This window comes from Tachysurus vachellii, chromosome 1, assembly GCF_030014155.1.
Source record: "Tachysurus vachellii isolate PV-2020 chromosome 1, HZAU_Pvac_v1, whole genome shotgun sequence".
NCBI classification, from domain to species: Eukaryota; Metazoa; Chordata; class Actinopteri; order Siluriformes; family Bagridae; genus Tachysurus; species Tachysurus vachellii.
The window spans coordinates 35874669-35895743 of NC_083460.1; the positions used below are offsets into that span (position 1 = coordinate 35874669).

The 21075-nt window shown below is 39.4% G+C and overlaps 2 protein-coding genes across 2 annotated transcripts in view; one reads left to right on the forward strand and one right to left on the reverse strand.

Annotated features, from left to right (window-relative positions):
• Positions 1-6344: 6344 nt before the first annotated feature.
• map1lc3c (microtubule-associated protein 1 light chain 3 gamma) lies at positions 6345-8756 on the reverse strand. Its single transcript, XM_060884909.1, has 4 exons — positions 8596-8756; positions 8451-8506; positions 7542-7648; positions 6345-6737 (listed from the first exon to the last, which is right to left on the reverse strand). The coding sequence occupies exons 1-4, from the start codon at positions 8699-8701 to the stop codon at positions 6548-6550; spliced, it is 459 nt and encodes a 152-aa protein (XP_060740892.1). The 5' UTR covers positions 8702-8756; the 3' UTR covers positions 6345-6547.
• A 2896-nt stretch (positions 8757-11652) lies between these two features.
• Positions 11653-21075, forward strand: part of strn (striatin, calmodulin binding protein) — a 52114-nt gene continuing 42691 nt past the window's right edge. The window contains exon 1 of the mRNA XM_060884932.1: positions 11653-12028. Coding sequence (XP_060740915.1) covers positions 11816-12028 — 213 coding nt within the window. The 5' untranslated portion in view covers positions 11653-11815. The remainder of the gene's footprint in view (positions 12029-21075) is intronic.

Genomic DNA, 21075 nt, shown 5'->3' on the forward strand with positions numbered 1-21075 from the left:
AGTAAGTGCACTCACCAGGCCTTGGCACACCACACTTCCTGTTCACACTACAGGAAGCAAGGCCTGGGAAGAATTGTCATGTTTGATGGATGGATGTGAAATGTGAATGGAGGACAGAACCACAAAAGATATTCTCAACCTAAAGTATTAAATAAATTATTACTGATGAAGGGATTCTTTTCCATCTGGTGTTTGTACAGGTCTTCAGCTACTTTAAAAGAATTCTACTATCACTTAAAATCCAGTAATAATTCTGTACTAGAACAAATTCCTCGTTTGTGAAAACATACTTGGCAATAAAGATCTTTCTGATTCTGATTCTGATTCTAAATTCGCAAGCAAAAGCAATTCAGCAACAAATAATACTTTATAGCATTCGCAAAAAGGAACTGCATTAAATTTAAAGGAAGACCTGAATCATTATACTCTGTGTCATATAAAAGATTTTAAAAGCTATAATAAGCTAAATGAAGCTATAATATAATTAAAGTTGTATAACAAATGCTAACATTAAAGTCATTTTAATGCAAAATTTTCTTATTTAATAGACACAAAGTATTATCATTATATTTTAGATAAACGTTAAAATGTCACTTGCCCTCTTAGCAGGATTATTCAAAATTAACTAATTATGTGGAATTGTGGTAATCTACTTAAATTCACTTAATTAGCATTATCTTTTATATCCAACTGTCCAACAACTAGCAGTGGAAATTAAAATATCACTGCATCCACCTCAGTGTTATGAAGCCTTGCAATTAACAGTTGTTTTAATATAAAAGACTCTTAAAAGTCTTAATATTTGATTGTTTACATTATACATTTGTACATTATTTTACTTAGATTACTAATACGTGTGTAGAAATTATTAATTTTCCTTGCTAATAACAATCAAGGAACATATAACATCAGGATTCATACAGTTAACAGACGAAACAGTGTGATTGAATGATTCATTATTTCAATTGTCTGAAGGATTCCTAGTCTTATCAGTCTTTCACCTCAAAGCTAACACTAGATAATTAGCATTCTAGATAATGTGTGAATTTTAAAATGTGGAAATGTTTAATTAGCATTTTTTTGGTAACAGCCAGAAGTAAAGCTGTTCCTTAATGATAGAAGGTTTCTAGTTTCTAGACATGGCAAACTTTTTTTTGTCTTACTAGATTTAAAAAATATGACTGTTTATTGCTGTTAAGCTATTAGAGATAACAGCAAACACACAACATTCAGCAATCAACAAACATTTAACATAACAAATAAATAAAAAGCATGATGTATTATTCTTTAATTTAATTTGTAATTAAAAAGATTTTGCTGTGGTCTAAAACAAACAAAACATTCATGGATAATAATCACAACACCCTGTTGAATTTTGGGTCACTTTGTAATATCCATTGAAATTCATTTGGATTCTTGTCTTGGAGCTGAATCCATTGTTTGCGTGTTGTGAGACACAGATGTTTTCCTCATTGTTGAGTTTGAGAAAACTAAATATACTTTGATTCCCAAAACACACTGAGTCATTTCCAGACATCAAGGCAGGATTGTGACTAGCTATTACTGAATCAGAGCATGGCATTTGAGTCACCAACTCTCTTTTCTGTGGAAGCCTGCTGAAAAAAGTGACATAGTCCAGGCAAGAATGCAATTAAGCTGATGTACGGCAGGCAGCTTGATTATATTCAGGATCTGTTCCAGCGGCTTGAGAGGGCGTTTTTATGCTCCTGCCAAAGAAGGCACCCCAAAAGAAAGAGCTCTAATGAGAGCTAATGTTTTTGCCAGGTCCAGCTGAAGCACAGAGGCTTCATGAATGACCATGCACACAGATCTACTGGTCTACTGCCACAGGTCTATAACTATAACTAAACTCCACACACAAATTACAACTACTTATTAATTACATCTTCAGCTCATTTTTTTCCCTCTCGCCTGCTGAGAGGCCTAAGTGAGTCACCTTAGTAATGCATATCCTGTTGGATTCTCAACAGAGTATTCTCACAAGCTTCCTGAGAATAGTCAGTTATTTTTAGCTGGACAGTTTGAGTTTGTTGTAGCACTGCATACGAATCCATGAAATAACTGTCAGTGTACTCTCTGCCCCTGGTTTGAAGGGTTGGCATTACTGTGCTGGCAGCCTGTTAATTATGGCACTGTGTGTGCATGGCTGGCACCCGGGACAATTAAGTGTTTGTCTTCAGACTGGCACATGGGGGGCAGCAGGTTTCCCTTCACCTGTCAGAATGCTATTAGCAGCCCATACACTCTCAGGGCAGAGCTAAGCAGAGCCAGAGGACATGGAGGGTGAATACAGCAACACCACTGATTAGCATGACATGTTTGAGACTATTATTAGCACTCGACATATGCCATTGACATCGAATTCAAAACTTGTGTGTAAATGTATTCTGTGTATTTATACATATTTTTGCGTCAAATAAATGTTATCTGTCATTGTCCTGGCACTGCAGTGGGAGTAATGGAAGGATTACGCTACTTTCTCGAAGATGGCTGACACCTGCTACAAGTTTCAATATATCCTTTGTGAATAATGCAGGAAGACTTTGCAATATTCTGGCTATGCAGTACAAAAACACAATTTTCCACAAATAGGACAAGAAAAAATGCCAAAAGACATTTACTTCTTAAGATTTTGTATTTTCTTCTTAAGATTTTGCTTTAAAGCTTTGAGGCTGATGTAGCTAAGAACTAAAGGGGCTTTTAACATTAGTTTCAGTAAACAGCAGAACAAAAATACAAATTAGACAGCATTACAATCATTACAATACATCTATAATTTACTAACAAATACATTAAAATGTGAAATTCTGACTTTTCTTAACAGATTTTGGCCTGAGGTTTGTACTTATGGTGTGTGATATATGTCTAGTGTCTATTGCCTGTTAGCAACACATTCACATCAATAGCAAGACAAATCTGTTAGGGTAAGGTCATGTATTATAAGATGAATGATAAGTGTTCAAAATTCTTGATGTCCTACTGCATTCAAGCCAGTAAAACCTTTCTTTCATTTCCGCAAGGAAACAAACACACACACAATCACTTTCTGCTTCTGTTGTCTGTCTCTATGTGTAATATGTACTTTGATTAGATAGTGTGTGCTTAGAATATAAATGTTTAGTTTCTTCCCCGGAGCCATATTTGGAAGAAAAAAAAAAAGGATGATAGTGAATAATTCACCTTGTTCACATTCAGTAATGTATTTACTGCATAACATTACAATCACTGTTGACTTATTTATGGATGTGTCTCTACAGCAGACTAATATTCAATTCAATTAAATTCAACTTGTTTGTATAGTGCTTTTAACCACTCACATTCAGTATAGAAACAGAATACAAATTTAAAGTTTAAAGTTTAAAATTAAGTCTTTTTAATGTTTAAAATTAAGACTCTATCCCTATTGAACAAGCTGGAGGCGATGTTGGTAAGGAAAAACTCCCTGAGATGATATTAGGAATAAACCTTGAGAGGAACCAGACTGAGAAATGAACCTCATCCTCATTTGGGTGACACTGGAGAGTAAATAATGTCAGTGAAAATAATGTCCTTTCTACAACAGTTTGTAGTTGAGTCAAATTAAACAACCAAGAGCTCCTGAGGAACTAACAGGTCAGTGTAGTTTAGAGGATCCACAGACCCAACACTGATTCCTTCCTGACAAAGTCTTCAAAGGATTGCTGATGAAGACCCAACCATAAAGCTGACTAACAGAAGAGTGGTTGAGTCATTTGAGCTACTAAGAAGGCGTGACAGTCTGTATCACAGCTGTACTCATGCTGTAGGAATCTATAAGCTGAGTAAGAAAGAAATCAGCTCTAGTCTTCCATCTTCTTCATATTTTTTTTACCACCAGTTGTGGTGCTGTTACACAACACAAATTGAGTCAAAAATTCTCCGCCTTATGATAATATGTTGAATGGCAAAAACTTCATACTTAGGCTTAGCTCTCTGTGCTATTTTTTATACTAGCTGCCTTTGGATCTAGTGCATAGTTAAAGAAGCAAACCTCAAACTTGTCTTAGCTCCACTAGTTTTGGGTTAAGTGGAAAATGGTGTTCAATTTATTTTTTGGCTAAAATGTCACCTTAAATCTTGTCTGTTGGTGCAGTTTTCAGAGGTGCATTAAACTGTGATCACCTCATCATTACACAACCAGACCTAACCATCTCAGTATTGACTCACTGGTCTTTGGCTCCCGCATGGCACCACTCTAAACACACCCGCTGCAAGACGGGGCTCATTTTGGCTGAGGATAATGCTGACATGGCCTTGAATATGTTGCTGGGTCAGCAGGAGTCCTGTGGAATACTGTTGATAACAGGAAATACGGCGCAAGGCAACAGACACGGCTATGTCACGCTGGTTTAAGCTGGACACATGGCATTAAAAGTGGAAGTTTTAATAAGTGATTTACTTATAATATATACACAACAACAAATGTGTACTACAAACATGTTCTATAAGCTTATAGGTATACATATGACTGGAGTATTTTCCTGAGGACACATTACAGGTGTTTGTGTAAAACAGAGATGCCTTTCACTAGTATTGAAGCCAAATCATCACCACCATCCTCTTCACAGGGAGTTTTATTGCGACGCAACAGCGCCACCTGCAGGGTTTTGAATTCACTCACAAATTGTCACAAATAAATCAATAAAGGAGCAAGTAGTATTTTAAAAGCTGCAATTAGAAGGTTTGTCTCAATTCCTTAGACAGACTCCTTCATTTTTTCCAATAGAAATATTACACACAAATCAAATGATATTAACTACAGATAGATATAAAGAAGACCACAGCAACCCGCTTTATTATAAAAATCACTACCAGGTTTGGTGAATTTATGTTCGGTTCAATTCAATTCTATTTACTGTCTATAGCACATTTAAAAAGACTAACTCAAAGTAGCATGACAGAAATCCAGATGTAGTTTTAGATCTTGAATAAATAAAAACATGGTAGCAGTAAGCAAAAGCTCACTGAGGTTTCTCTGAGAGGAACCAGAATCAAAAGGCCATCTTCTTCTGAGATTAGAAATCATTTAGCCAGTAATGATTATAGGAAAGATAAGTGTGTGTGTGTGTTTATTTTTTCTTCGCTCTTGGTCTTTTGAGGGAAAATGTAGAAGAGAAAATCTTGCTGAATGTGGTACTGGCTATGATGAAACTCAGGCTGTTAAACAAGCAACCTTAGCACAGGTAATTGCAAAATTACTAAATATGCTGACATCCACATAGATAAAGCTGAAGGGAAATAAGGTGCTGAAAAATATCACTGCTGTGGTTTTGCCATATTCATATTTATTTGTTGAAGCATTTCAAGCAATGTATCATTCAATAAAAGAAAAAAAAAAAATAACCGTGTTACTGCTTAGCAGACTGAATATGGTTTAAACAACACTATTTTGAATATATTATATACGTTTTCTGAGAAACTGAGGATTTATTAGTCACCATAAACTCAAAATGCTTACATTTCAGTCCCTTTAGCAAAATTAATTCAAATGCACAGACTGATGTGAGTGCGCAAGTTCTTTCATGAAACAAATTTCTGGAAATTGAAATCCCTAAGTGATCATGTAGAGTTAGACATCTTTGCAACTTACATTTATGCATTTCTTGATGCAAGTGAAGTGTAGACATGTCTCTGCCTTTTCAGTTATCCAAGATGTTATTTGACATGCAATTTACTATTCATTTTTATAGACATTATGATTGAAAGGTGAAAAAGTTCATTTAAGCTCAGAAACTTCGTGTTTTAAAAATACACCTTGTAGCTTTGCTTATTCCTCATGAATTCTCAAGACATTTCTTCCATCCAAACATGCTGAGCCCTTCTGTACCTGCATTTCAGTTTAACATGTTATGGGAGTCTAAATGTTTTATTTATATATATAGTTAAAATCAACACTACTCTCATGAGTGACAAGCGCATGGAGAAAAGGCTTTTTGGGTCTTGTAAGCCCTAAATCTAGCTCTTCCATTACCGTATTTCTTTTTGTTTGATAGATTCAATTTAGTTTAACAGTTAACTAGCCAGTGGTCCAAGCTCACCATCAAGAGGGATAAATAAGATGGTGTATTTTCCATCCATTTAAGATGCTAGAAAGATCTGGGGATGTCTCAGATGCGTCCTCATGCATATTCAGCCAACCCAGCACTTTTAATATGGGCACAGATGTTCCTGCACCTTTAGAGTTTTAAATTTAAATACCCACACAAAAAAATAAAAACACATGTGGGTTTTTAAAAAAAAAAAAAAAAAAAAAAAAAAAAAGCTGTGTGGATGGAGACTCAGTTTGACACAAAGCTTCACTCTAGTTACTGACACAAGAATGACAAAATTTATTATTGTTAATTAAAATACATTCTCATGTACACACTGGCAAATTACAGAATTTTTAAAACTATACAAAAAAAAAAAAAAAAACCTCAACATTATGTACAAGCATTCTTAAATAGTTACCAGATTTTTTTTTTGTTTTTAAACACTGTCCCTTACCCCCCCACAACACGTCTGGTTATCATCTTGAGAGCTGATGCAACCTTTCACATTGTCCGAACATTTCTTGAGAGGCATAGGTCATGTAGAGAAATCCGTCCTCATCCTTGTGGTCCTTGTACACCTGTGCCATAGTGAGAGACATGCTAGCGATGCCTGCGTTGTTGATCAGCAGGTAAAAAGCCTGACTAGGCATGAGGGTCATCCTGTTTCTGAAAAAGGAGAAGCAGTAAAATGGCAGATCTGCAATGGAAAGACTGCTTAAATTTTTCAGACATGCCATTACTGTCAGATTTTTCACTTAGCAAAGAAAATAGAGCTTTAATAAAAACATATGGATAAAATTAAAATCAGAAGCATTGTTTTTTCGGCCCCTGAATGAACCTAAACATTTTTGGCATGAACAGGGCACAGACTGATCGAACAGAAAGGTTATTTAAAATTAATATATCTTCTGCTCTTTTCGAACTGTACAGCACCACTGACCAAATACCAGTTCCCTCAAGGGCTTAGACAAAATCCAAATGAATTGATAAAAGTAACAGCAAGCTGCACATGACAGGAATTTTTCCATGAGGACAATGCTAGATAAATGATGGCACTAATTCCAAGTAGCTTTTATACATGATAATTCCATAAAGCAGCATCCCTGTGTTTAGTTGCTCAAGAGTATCAGGAGTCATCTAATGTTTTGATTACCTACTGTGGAGATAAAAACTTAAATACACCATTACATACATTAAGTAAAAGGGGACAGGCCTTAATTTAACACATTCCCACAGAAACTCAAATCTACACTGTCCTTTATGCAACCCAAATTCCTCAGGTTCTTAATCATAAGCACTGGCATGATACCAAAGCTGCTGTGGGTGACTGGAGCTTTATATCTTACCAACGGATCCAAGGTTACAAGTATTCAAAACTCTCAAGGTTGGACAAAACTAATAAGCCTTTGAAAGAATTTAATTTATAAAAGAAGGGAAAATAAATAAATAAAAAAAAAAGAAACACCACACCTGATTATGGTGACAAACTGCGTCATGGTGAGCTCTTGTGGAACAAGAAACTTTGTTTTGTCCAGCAGCGGAAGGTATTTTTCACGATGATATCGTTCTATAATCACCTGAAAACAGCACAGCACTCATTTCAAATACACCAAAGGACAAGGACACACCCCCCCCACCACTACCTTTACATTTCTATTAAGTGACTTCAATATGCAGCTTTCTAAACTATAGGGTATTTATAGAAAATTTATTAAAAGAAATTCCTACCAGCCCTGAATATTCTAAAAACTAACCTGTCCCAAACATTTCACATTAGTAGCACAAATTCTGTAGCGAGAGCTCAAGCATAATCACTTGTGTTTGATGTACCTGTATAAATGCAGAAATTTCAAGACCTGGTTGAATTTGTTATTCAACATCTACAATAGAGAGGCTCAAAATGTACATTAAGCCTCTTTTCACATAACTTGATTTAAATATATAAATAAAAGGTCAGTGATCCAAAAGTGGCACAGATGGTCCTTTTGATGGCACCACCCCAGAAACAATGAGATTTACAGTTTGGTACCTTAAATCTCCAAAACAAAGTGTAGTGTGCTATAAAAAAGGTAGTGTACTCTTTAGTAAGTATCCTTTAAATGAAAATGTGGGTATAACGTGCCATAAAACTGGACCTGAAGGTTTGCTAATGCTCATTTAAAAGCTTTAAACATTAAGCTAATTGAAGAGACATAAAAACATGGCCTATAGTAAAAATGATTTTTTTATATATATATATATGCCTTTAATTACACCTAAACTTTGGTAAGAACTTAAAAAAAAGGTAGAGAAATGAAGGGAAAAACCAACAAAAAAAAAACCAAAACAAACAAACAAAAAAATAGGCTATTGATAAACAGACATCTATCATGACCTTACCGGAACTTTGGTTGGAAATTTGGTCCTGATTCCAGCCACTTCCTGTTTCCTCGTTGCTGTTGATCAAAAAAATATAAACAAATAAAGAGTCAAAAAGAGGCTACAGATCCGTGAGACAAATTAAGACGTGATAGATGCAGGTTACCAAAGCTTTTCCTCTGTTTGAAAGGCTTAGGGTGCTGGGCTTTCTCAAACGGAGCCATGGTGGATGTTTTCCCACGGCCTCTGATCCGCTCACACTGATTGCTCATGAAGCTGTAGCTAATTAAATAGCGCACATCAGGTGACGCAGCTGTACCTGATCCTTCCCTATTGCTCGGCTCCCTGCTGTCTTATGAGCTTGGATGATTTGTGAAAAAAAGATCTAAACCAGGAAGTAAAAAACAAACTGAAGTGTCCACCAATTATAAGTGTCTACCAATTACTAATTTCTAGTGTTGTTTACCAATTATGTTATAGTTTGCACTTGCGTCAGTTACGTTTTGTATTACGACAGTGTTGTTGGGATTTGCCTTATTTGTTGGTTAATTTATTTGTTTGTGGTGTTCCTGTGAAATATTTAGCTGTGTGCTAGCTGTGTGCTAACACCCTTTTATTAAACACCATTTTACAGAAATTATTCATTTTTTTATAGTGGCCACACCATCATCTTGCATGTTATTGGGAAGTGGGAGGAAACTAGAGAACCCAGAGAAAACCCATACAGACATGAGAAGCTTTTCAAAGACAGGAGCATAGTAAAGTTTTGAACCACAGAACACTGGATCAGAGAGGGGGCAATACCACCTATTGCTCCACCATGCACAAGTCAAGTCAAGTCAAGAAGCTTTTATTGTCATTTTAAACATATATAGCTTTTACAGTACACAGTGAAATGTGACAATGTTTTTCCAGGATCATGGTGCTACATAAAACAAAGACAGAGCTAAGGACTTAGTAAGTAGTCCTAGCCACATAAAGTGCAACTGTGTGATCTGGTGCAAACAGTGCAGGACAAGACAGAAAGACAGTGCATGTCAAGACAAAAAGACGGAAAGACAGTGCAGGACAAGACAAAAATACAGAAAGACAGTGCAGGACAAGACAAAAAGACATAAAGACAGTGCAGGACAAGACAAAAAGACAAAGACAGTGCAGGTCAAGACAAAAAGACAGTGCAGGACAAGAAAAAAGACAGAAAGTGCAGGACAAGGCATAAAGACAGTGCAGGACAAGACAAAAAGGCAGTGCAGTACAAAAGACAAAAAATACACACAGTGCAAAGGAAAAAATACAAGACATTACACAAAAGTCAATACACAAAAACAGCATTGACCAGTGTAAATACTGTATGTTTAATCAATTCTGTGTGTGCAGAAATACTGGAATGAACACAGTATTATAAAAGTAGTTGCATGAGGTAATGTAAAGTATTGTGCAAAACAGCAATCAACTGAAATGTGAGACAGCAAATGTGAGATTGCTATATTAATGAGAACTTCATCGAAGGAGTTATTTATGAGATGATGACTATGATGGTGTTGATGGCAGCATTACCAGGAATAAAGATTTGGAGCATTCTCTGTTTGAGCAGGGTGTACAGATGTAACAAATTCAACTTGCCCTTTCATTATAACACATCTAACATAGCACTGAATATCATATGTAAATTCTGATTATTCAATATGCAGATAATTCAGTGTGTATTTTTTCCCTTAATGCTAACAAACACTATTATGAAAAGAGTCTTATATTTTAGTGCAGATATGTACATATGTGGTAATAATGATGTATAAAATTTCTGCCCTATTGATCACAAGATTCTTTTGGACCTAGAATCAAAGGAGTCATTTATGAGATGATGACTATGATGGTGTTGATAGCAGCATTACCAGGAATAAAGATTTGGAGCATTCTGTGAGCTTTGATTCGATGTCCAAAAGAATCTTGTAATCATCAGTGACTATATTTTGGAAATTTAAGCTGTAGTCTAATTATATAAATCTATTGCCAGTACATGGGGAGCACGGTGGCTTAGTGGTTCGCACGTTCGCCTCACACCTCCAGGGTTGGGGGTTCGATTCCCACCTCCGCCTTTTGTGTGTGGAGTTTTCATGTTTTCCCTGTGCCTCGGGGGTTTCCTCCGGGTACTCCGGTTTCCTCCCCCGGTCCAAAGACATGCATGGTAGGTTGATTGGCATCTCTGGAAAATTGTCCGTAGTGTGTGATTGCGTGAGTGAATGAGAGTGTGTGTGTGCCCTGCGATGGGTTGGCACTCCGTCCAGGGTGTATCCTCCCTTGAGGCCCAATGATGCCTGAGATAGGCACAGGCTCCCCGTGACCCGAGGTAGTTCGGATGAGCGGTAGAAAATGTGTGAGTGAGTATTGCCAGTACATCACACATTGATATGTACGCCCAATAAAATATTATGCAATATTTACTCAGAGGCCAATTTATTAGATATACCTAGAGTGTAGGTAGTTAAATAAAATATGTGATTAAGACTCGAGTTTCTGGTTTCATCCTTAGTGAAGATTAACTAGTTACTGAAGATAAATGAACTCTTATGCAGTCATACAGTTGCACTTTGTGTAAAAATACAGTTGCTGAGTATCTGTTGAAGTAGAAAAATTTGCCAACACACTCTGTTGTGCCCTTTAAATTGACCTTTACCAGTTTTTTCCATTAATTCTTAATTTCTATAATCTTGGAATATAATGATTAGATTATCATATAATAATTTTTAAATTCAATAAATAAATTCATTTATTTTCCTTTATGTATTTATTTATTTGTTTGTTTGTTTGTTTATTAAGAAATAATACGCGGTATATTTTACTTTTGACTTTAAAAAGAAAAGAAAAGAAAAGAAAAGAAAAGAAAAGAAAAGAAAAAAAAGAAAAAACAAAAAACAAAACAAAACAAAACAAAAAAAACACTTAAATTTGAATGTCCAATCCGCATGCCCCATCATGCAAACAAGTGCATTCACCTTCGATTGGCTGTTTACGATCGAAATGATTTATGACCACCAATCAGAGCGGAGTATGTTGACAGATCTACGCTTCTGTTTTGTGTGCGTGAGGTCGCTTGCGAATTACCAAAACAACACTCTGTTATGCACTACGTAGGGCGCAGGAATTAGTTTATCATCCACACTAGGAAGTGCACTTATGTAGGGAGCAGGGGGGCGTTTGTGATGTAGCCAAGCGGACTCCTGGGTTCGAGTTGTCCAGTAGAGAGAGCTGTTTGTGTCGGTAGTGTGTTTTTCCTCTCTGCTTAGCTGAAAGCGGATATTGTAAAGTAAAGTGAGAGACAGAGAGAAGCTATAAGACGGAGTTGTCGTGTCAATCTGGGTGAACGGATCTCCCTTCCCGGCCTGGCCATGGACGAACAGGCGGGTCCCGGTGTGTTTTTTAACAATAACAATAACTCGGCTTTGGCCGGTGGAGTCAAAGCAGTTCAGCCGGGCGACGGAGGCGGAGAGGCGGCGAGGGCGCAATACAGTATCCCGGGGATCCTGCACTTTCTGCAGCACGAATGGGCCCGTTTCGAGGTGGAGAGAGCGCAGTGGGATGTAGAACGGGCCGAATTACAGGTAATTCTCTTCAGGATATATGTCTGAATCTGTTTTGTTTTATTATTATTATTATTATTATTTTGCGCAATGATTCCGTGCTCGTTTGTTTGTGTGTCTGCACTCATCAGCACCTTCCTCTCAGGCTAGCGTTAGCTCGGGGAATGACAGCAAAACGCAGCACACCTTCACACAGCACTGAACTTTACATCTGCCAGCTTAATGCGTGGTGTTTCACTGTCAGACATCAAGCCTGGATGATGAAAAGGCACGAATGAAATCGAGTTGCTCACATGCAGAATTAGGCCTTGTAGAACTTCTCATAAGAGCTGTGAGATGGAAGAGCTGTTGCTGTTCTACAATTCAGAGTCCAATGGGATTCTCAGAATCAGAGTGATGTCTGATAGAGAAGTATGAATATTGACACAGATGTGATCATTTGCTCCTAAATAACAACCTCCAATACCACATGATTCTATGTGAACTAAGCTGAGTGTACATTATCAGCATGAACTGGACATGTACACACTATCATAGAGATATCTGACATTTCCCTGCACAATAAGTAACCCATATATATGAGTCTAAGGATGGCTGACCTGCCCTGTCGTTAGAAATGACTGCAAGGTGCTATGAACTCCACACACACACACGCACACAAAACTATTGTTATGTCACAGCAAAGCAGTTGTCAAAGAGCACTTCAGTCCTTCAGGCACTGAGATACACACCTTCCTGTTCCCCAGAGTATACGCTTTTCTCACAGTGCAATTCACTTCACCTTGTGCTCATTCGCTCTCGAGTGTCTGTCCTTGCGCTCTTTATTAAAGTCAATTTAATTTCTGTGACTGCTTAAGTATAAATCTCAGATGGAGGAGCGCATTGATTGCAGCACACGCAACAACTAACATCAACGACTAATTACAGCCGTTCATAACAAAGTATTAAAAATTCGTACTTCTGCTCTGTCTGTAATGCATATCTACAATTTGTTACAAAGTTCACATAGCTAAAGGCCTGGCTATCTGTCCACTTGGATGTCAACCCATCACAGGGCACAATCTAACACACACACACATGTATATACTCAAAAACATACAGTCAGTTTAGAGATGCCAGTCAGCTGACAGTGCATGTCTTCGGACTGAGGGTGGAAGCCCATTGAAAACATGCCAGCTACACACACACACACACACACACACACACACACACACACACACACACAGTGCAGAGGCGGGAATCGAACCTCTCAACCCCGGAGATTTGATACAACCATACTAACCACTAAGCCTCCATGCCTTGTTATATAAATATATATAATGTGAGTAAATACTCAGCATGGCTTAGTTCCGCATTCATCCCAGAGGCATAACTGATGGGGTGTGGTTTGGGTTGGAACCTCCACTAAACTATTTCATGCTAGTTTCAAGGTTTATTCACAGGTGCTTAGCATAATATGCAAATCGCTGTTGGTTGTGTTGGTGTTTTGCGACTGTAGACGTCAAACCAGCACGTTATCAGTTACAGCCTACTGTGGTGAGAATCTCTCTGAGCCAATCAGGATTAGAGAATTTGTTTTCCTGTTTCTGTTTGAAAGCTGCTAGCTACACTCTAAACTCTGTAAAAATACTTAAGGAGGAGAGAAAGAAGCGCATATCTCAGTCCCTCCTGGATTTCACAAAATCAAACAAACTGCAATATTTGGCAAAGCGCTCAATTTTTTCAAAATGACACGTGTCTCTTCACTGCTAAGAGTTATTTGCAGTTTCACAAGGTCACTGTAAAATAAAAACTCCAAGCTGCATCACAAATTCTGAAGGGAAAAAACCTGCAAAAGCATTTTTAGCTGCAGCAAGCACAGAAAATTTCCGGAGGATTCTGATATCTGTTTTTTAATAAAAGCATGTTATGTTAATCATTTTCTGTGGAAATGCAGTAAGGTATTTTGTTTCATACACAATTAACAATTAATTAATTAACATGACATAAAGACCCAGAACTCCATCACGCACCCAATCAACATAATCGTGCCATTTTTCCTTATCAGAGTTCAAAAATATTCCTCGCTATGCCACCTGATGGATGATTTTTTTTTTTTCCTTTGTTTTTTCTCCTAATCTCAGTACGTTGATAATATCAGCGGTCTGACTGTCAGACCAGGTGACGCTCTGCACCGAACAGATAACGATTTCAACCGTGTAAGCGAGTCCTCCATGTTTACACGTGTCCGGTGTGTTCGTGACATAAAAGACGCCTGAGGGTGGGATCACTGACTGTCAGCTCTGCACTGATACCACACCAGAGTTAGTTAGGTGATTATTTCACACCGAAGCTTCAGAGATGTTGAATTACTGCCATGTAGGGAGCGTTTAAGCTGCAACCTTCCCAGTAAATGTGTTTTATGCCTGTAGTCACAGGCAACGGTTCTCTGCATGTCTGCAGCTGCATCTTGTTCTGTACTGCAGCTGTATCTGACGTTCTGATGTAAAGTCCAAATGTTTATTCAACGCTGAATTAATCACGTGTTTTAAGCACATCAGTGACCTTCAGGATTTATTATTATTATTATTTTTAATCATTCTACAAGGGAAGGAGGAGCTACAGTTACAATTGGAAATTGCTTTAAGTCCATGCAGACTGTTTTTATCCACCTCACTCTAGATTAAGTAACACTTGTCCGTCCCCCCGACAAATTCCAGATGATCACGACAAGAAACGGACAGCAGGCTGCTTTCTCCTGTGTGTGTGTGCACGAGAGATATGTGCCAGCGCGTTTGAACCCCCGCCCACTCGCCCACAAGAGCAGTTTGCTCTGTCAGGGGGGAGCCTTCGATTTTCTCATTCGGTGTGAAAGATGTCACTTAATCACTTATAACTCTGAAACCATTACTACATCTGCTCTTTCCAGAGCTGCGTGTTCTCCACACTATACGCTGGTTATTATGGGACGAATAGCTTTAACCCTGACTACATGTTCGTGATTGTCTGGCCAGAGGATTATTGATCTAGACGTGACGTTATTTTATATGGCATTTAGATCTACAGAGCATCGGTCAGATCAGATCAAATCAGATGAGAGAGAGAGAGACTGACTCGCTTTGTTTAGATTATTTTAGTGCTTTTTGTATGGAGATATGCACCAGGAGTTTCAGGATTGACTCTGCAGCAGAGGATGGTCTCAGGTCTCGGTGGTGACTCATCCTCCAGCACTGCACTGCCTCTTTCACTCCCTCTCTCCCCCTCACACGCTCGCTGCCTTTCTCTCCAGTACATGTGCGCCGATAATCAGTTACTGTACATGATGCATCGTGATCCGTAGGGAATAAAAGACACCGGGACATGCTATTCAAGGAAAATCATCAACGATGTGGAGGTGAGGCCCAAACATTAGAGAAGTCTTATCCCTTTATGAGCAGGTCCTCCTTTCCTCGTCCAGTGACAGAGGGAGAGAAAGGAAAAAGGACGAACAATGCAGGACAGAAAGCAAAGGTGAATTCATAAATAGCACAGTGACCCAAACTCATCCCCTGTGAATTAAAACCTCAGTCAGGACTTAGTAAATGAAAATATTATGTAGAATGATCTAAGTGCCACTTAAAAAAAAAAAAACTGACATATTCTCAAGAAAATCTATCAGGAAGAGACAAGTTATGTTCCTGATGATGCCACAGCTGTCCAAGAGAGCAGAATTGGTGGAGTCTGAACCCCTGAGGTACATTTACGTCATTTGGCAGACTCCCTTATCTAGAGCGACTTCTGTTTTACCTCATTTTTTAAATACAACTAAGCAAATGAGGGTTTAAGGGCCTTGCTCAATGGCCCAGTGGTGGCAGCTTAGTGGACCTGGGATTCAAACTCACAACCTTTAAACATTTACGAACTTCATCAAGATTTGTTGTTGTGCATTCTGAGCTGCTTTTCTCTCACCATGGCTGTAAATAGTGATTATTTAGGTAATTTTATGCTTCTTGTCTGCTCAAATTTGTCTGCTTGTTCTCCTCTGATCATCTGATCTTTGTCAAGTTGAGAGAGGGTAAAAAAAAAATAAAAGTTCAACAGAAACATTGAAACCAGCTTGTCTGGAGCCAGCAACCATGCATGGTATTAGAGGGAGAGAGAGCGAGAGGTCAGATGTGAACAGATCTGTATCTGCATGTTTTTTTTTTGTTTTTTTTTTTGCATCACACTACTGCCACACGATCAGCTGATTAGATAACTGCATGAACGTGTGAGTATATTAGAGTTCCTAATTAAGTGGCCGGTGTGCAGACAGGTCACATGACGCTGAAACTCAATTCATGTGCCAGTGATGTAAAGTTCTCTGTCTCTCAGAGCAGTGTGATCTGTGCAGTGTTGTGGTGATGTTGTTGCTGCAGGCATGACTAACTCTCTCCTTCTCTAATGAGAGTTCCAGCCTTTGGAAAAGTTTGTTTTTCACGTTTGTGGGTGTGTGTAATGCGTACCTGCTCCAACAGGTTTCTCTCTCCCTCTCTCACACACTCACTCTCTCTTTTTTCCGTCTCTATCTCACTTTCTCTATCTTACATTCTCGATCACTCTTTCAATTTTGCGCTCTCTCTCTCTCTCTCTCTCTCTTACTTGTTTACTTCCCTTCCTCCTGTGTATAAACCTGTACTCTTTAACCCCTGTTGATTATATAGTGCCACATTTTTTGTCTTGTTTAGCCATAAAGTAGGTGCAGTAACTTGGACTGTAAAGCCATATCTATAGCAGGAATCTTTGTAAAATTTGAAAAACGCCTTCTGGTCTAGACAACACGACTGAACCAACAAGTGCCTTTTAACACACAGATCAGCCATAACACAACAACAAACCACTTACAGGTTATGTGAATGATCTCGATCCAATAGCAACTGACAAGGCAGCAAGGAAACAGTCAGTTCTCAAAGCAGGAATATGGGCAAGCCTACGAATCGGAGCGACTTTGACTAGAGCCTAATTGCGCTGGCTAGACGACTGGACCAGAGCATGTCCTACATGGCAGGTCTTGTGGGCTGGGAGAGTGTTCAGTGCGCATGTGTGACATTAGCAGAAAGCGGTTTTAACATTGACATGGAGGATAAAAACAAAGAAAGAAAGTGAAGAAAGGCTTACGATAAGGCAAGAAGCAGGACCCGTGTTAATATAGGATCAGCTTTCAACTGAAGGAGCGGGAAGCTGGCCGCATATTCACAGACTGGAGTTTCCCGAGTCAATAACTCCTGAGCTAAACGTTGTTACTACACAAATAACACCTCTTTTCTATCGTATTAATGTAGAGAGGCAGCCACAACCCAATTTTGTTAGTAACAGCGTTTAGCTCAGGAGTTATTGACTAGGGATACTCCAATCTGTCAATATGCGGCCAAATGAGCGCTGCAACGAGCGAGGTAATCAGCTTGCCAGCATTTTTTGGATATTATAAGTCTGACTGTAGTCAGACCAACGTCATCTGCAAATTATGCAATAGCACTAAACTTGCAGTAAATTCTCAGGTTTCTCTATGTTTATATTTAACACTTTGCACTATTTTATTACACTTTATTAAGCATTTCTTACATTTTCTTTTATTTTGCACCTTAAATGTTAAGAGATAATTGTTAAGTGTTCATTGTGACTTTAGACTTATGTTTACGTTTAATTATTTGAGTTTTCCTGGTTGTTGACATTTCTGTCTTAATAACTGAGGGGGGATTATCAACAGAGGAAGGTTAAGTTTAAAATAAAAATGTTTAAATGTAATATATTTTTCTCCTGGTCCTTATTTTAAATGGATCATAAAAATATCAATAATTTTCGATATCGACCGATATGAAACACCTGATATCGTGATACAGTTTTCAGCAATATCGCCCAGCCCTATTGTAAGGTGTGTATGATGCTGGAATAATCACATTCCCAAACACTACTTCTATGTATGCTCGAATGATAACACTACAGCACGAATGATGGATTACTATGATTACATGATATTATCATAATAATAATAATAATAATAATAATAATAAAATAGATTTTAAAAGTGTATTTGAAGCGCAGTTGTGTATGCAGTGATGGTTTTTGTCAGAAGTCTTCAGGACAGACGAGTTTATGCTTTCCGGTTTCTCAGTAAAATCACAAGCTCCTTTTTTTTTTGGTTTCTCGCAGTCGTAAAATAAAAGCTAGAACAGGAACTAACTTGTCGCTTGGACGATTCACAACATTAAATCTACATTAAATCTAACTCAAAAACCCTTACAATTAAATGTTGTAATCCTTGGCGGGTGTAAAGCTGTGGTATAAGTGGAATAACACTCTTGTATAACTCTTATATAAACACGATGCTCCTTAGGGTTTGGCACAGCGGCATTGTTCCTCCGACATGTTTTTATTTTATTTTTTTTCATTTAACCACACAGTCTGTTTTAATATCCCTTTTTATCTCATACAGCGTCGAGCCCTGGTGGTTTAGCTTTGAAAGGTAAGCAGCAAAACAGGTTCTATTTGAGTTGGATTAAACTTTAATGGCAGGTAACAGCAGGTGTCACAGCCAGTAACATTACCGTCTAACAGCTCCAGGATTTGATCCTGAGCTTCGCTTACTGTCTGTATTGAGTTTCACATGTAGGCTTCTTCAGGTCCTTTGGTTTCTTTTTTATCTCTCAGAAAACATGAGTTCATATATTTCTGCCACAGCTTTAATGCTCTCAGGATAGACTTCACATGCTGCACAACTCTGACTGAGTAACTCTTATTCAAGAGGTTTGAACTAATGTGTTTATTAAAAAACAGTCATAAAGACCACCGATCTAAAGCGTTAAACAAACTCAGAAATGGATCCTGCAGGAAGCTTTTCTAACTCATCACTTCTGGAGTGGAGAACTGATCCTCCTCAGCTTTCACTGGGACCATGAGCTTAGAAGACAATCCACTGGATCAATATTGCTTTGCCTGTTTAAAATAGCATCCGATTCTGTGCTCCTGCTCTAGCTAGCTTCCCACGAACAGTTGACGCATATGGTACACAGAACTGGAAACACTTCAGGAGTTTTTAAAATCGTCCTCTGATTTGGATTTTACAAGATTTCTGGGTGAAGTGTGTTTTTTAAGCTTGTGTGTGTGTGTGTGTGTGTGTGTGTGTGTGTGTGCGCGAGAGTGAGTGAGTGTGTGTGCGCGAGAGTGAGTGAGTGTGTGTGCGCGAGAGTGAGTGAGTGTGTGTGCACGCGAGAGTGAGTGAGTGTGTGTGCACGCGAGAGTGAGTGAGTGTGTGTGCACGCGAGAGTGAGTGAGTGTGTGCACGCGAGAGTGAGTGAGTGTGTGTACGCGAGAGTGAGTGAGTGTGTGTACGCGAGAGTGAGTGAGTGTGTGTACGCGAGAGTGAGTGAGTGTGTGTACGCGAGAGTGAGTGAGTGTGTGTACGCGAGAGTGAGTGAGTGTGTGTACGCGAGAGTGAGTGAGTGTGTGTACGCGAGAGTGAGTGAGTGTGTGTACGCGAGAGTGAGTGAGTGTGTGTACGCGAGAGTGAGTGAGTGTGTGTACGCGAGAGTGAGTGAGTGTGTGTACGCGAGAGTGAGTGAGTGTGTGTACGCGAGAGTGAGTGAGTGTGTGTACGCGAGAGTGAGTGAGTGTGTGTACGCGAGAGTGAGTGAGTGTGTGTACGCGAGAGTGAGTGAGTGTGTGTACGCGAGAGTGAGTGAGTGTGTGTACGCGAGAGTGAGTGAGTGTGTGTACGCGAGAGTGAGTGAGTGTGTGTACGCGAGAGTGAGTGAGTGTGTGTACGCGGGAGTGAGTGAGTGTGTGTACGCGGGAGTGAGTGAGTGTGTGTAGGCGGGAGTGAGTGAGTGTGTGTAGGCGGGAGTGAGTGAGTGTGTGTAGGCGGGAGTGAGTGAGTGTGTGTAGGCGGGAGTGAGTGAGTGTGTGTAGGCGGGAGTGAGTGAGTGTGTGTAGGCGGGAGTGAGTGAGTGTGTGTAGGCGGGAGTGAGTGAGTGTGTGTAGGCGGGAGTGAGTGAGTGTGTGTAGGCGGGAGTGAGTGAGTGTGTGTAGGCGGGAGTGAGTGTGTGTGTGTGCGCGGGAGTGAGTGAGTGTGTGTGCGCGGGAGTGAGTGAGTGTGTGTGCGCGGGAGTGAGTGAGTGTGTGTGCGCGGGAGTGATTGAGTGTGTGTGCGCGGGAGTGATTGAGTGTGTGTGCGCGGGAGTGATTGAGTGTGTGTGCGCGGGAGTGATTGAGTGTGTGTGCACGGGAGTGATTGAGTGTGTGTGCGCGGGAGTGATTGAGTGTGTGTGCGCGGGAGTGATTGAGTGTGTGTGCGCGGGAGAGTGAGTGAGTGTGTGTGTGCGCGCGAGAGTGAGTGAGTGTGTGTGTGTGTGCGCGCGAGAGTGAGTGAGAGTGAGTGAGTGTGTGTGCGCGAGAGTGAGTGAGTGTGTGTGCGCGAGAGTGAGTGAGTGTGTGTGCGCGAGAGTGAGTGAGTGTGTGTGCGCGCGAGAGTGAGTGCACAATTGTTTTGAGTTTTTTGTTTGTTTTAGTTTTCAGCAGCACACCAAAATGTATCACATGCAACACAAACCACTCTAAAGCATGTTCCTTCAAATTACTGTCTGCTAGAAATGTGTATTTTATCCAGATGAAACGTTCATCGCGTCTGGATCACACACACACACACACACACACACACACACACACACACAAACCCTTGAGATCTGCTGCTGATTTTCCTCAGACAGAGTTGAGACAGTTCAGAGTTATTTGCCTATTTGTGGTTTTGCTTTTGTTGAGCTCAGTTGCAGCTCTTCTTCAGGCCAGAGGACAGGAGGTCAGATGACTGTTGTAAAAACATGGAAAGAAAACAGCTGTGGTTGTGTGGATGACGGTAGACCAGGGACATAACATCCTCTTGCATTGTGCTTCGTTAGATCAAATTGACCGAGACATGAAGAATCTTTAAAGGCTTTTTTAAAATCCCTGCCTATAAAAATCACTATTTAAAAAGTCCTGCATGTTTGAAATAACATTTTAAGCGCTTGGCAGTCCCGCGTCAGCAGCCGCTTCTTGATGTCTCGCGTGGGCACCGTCTTCAAAGGTGTGATTCATTT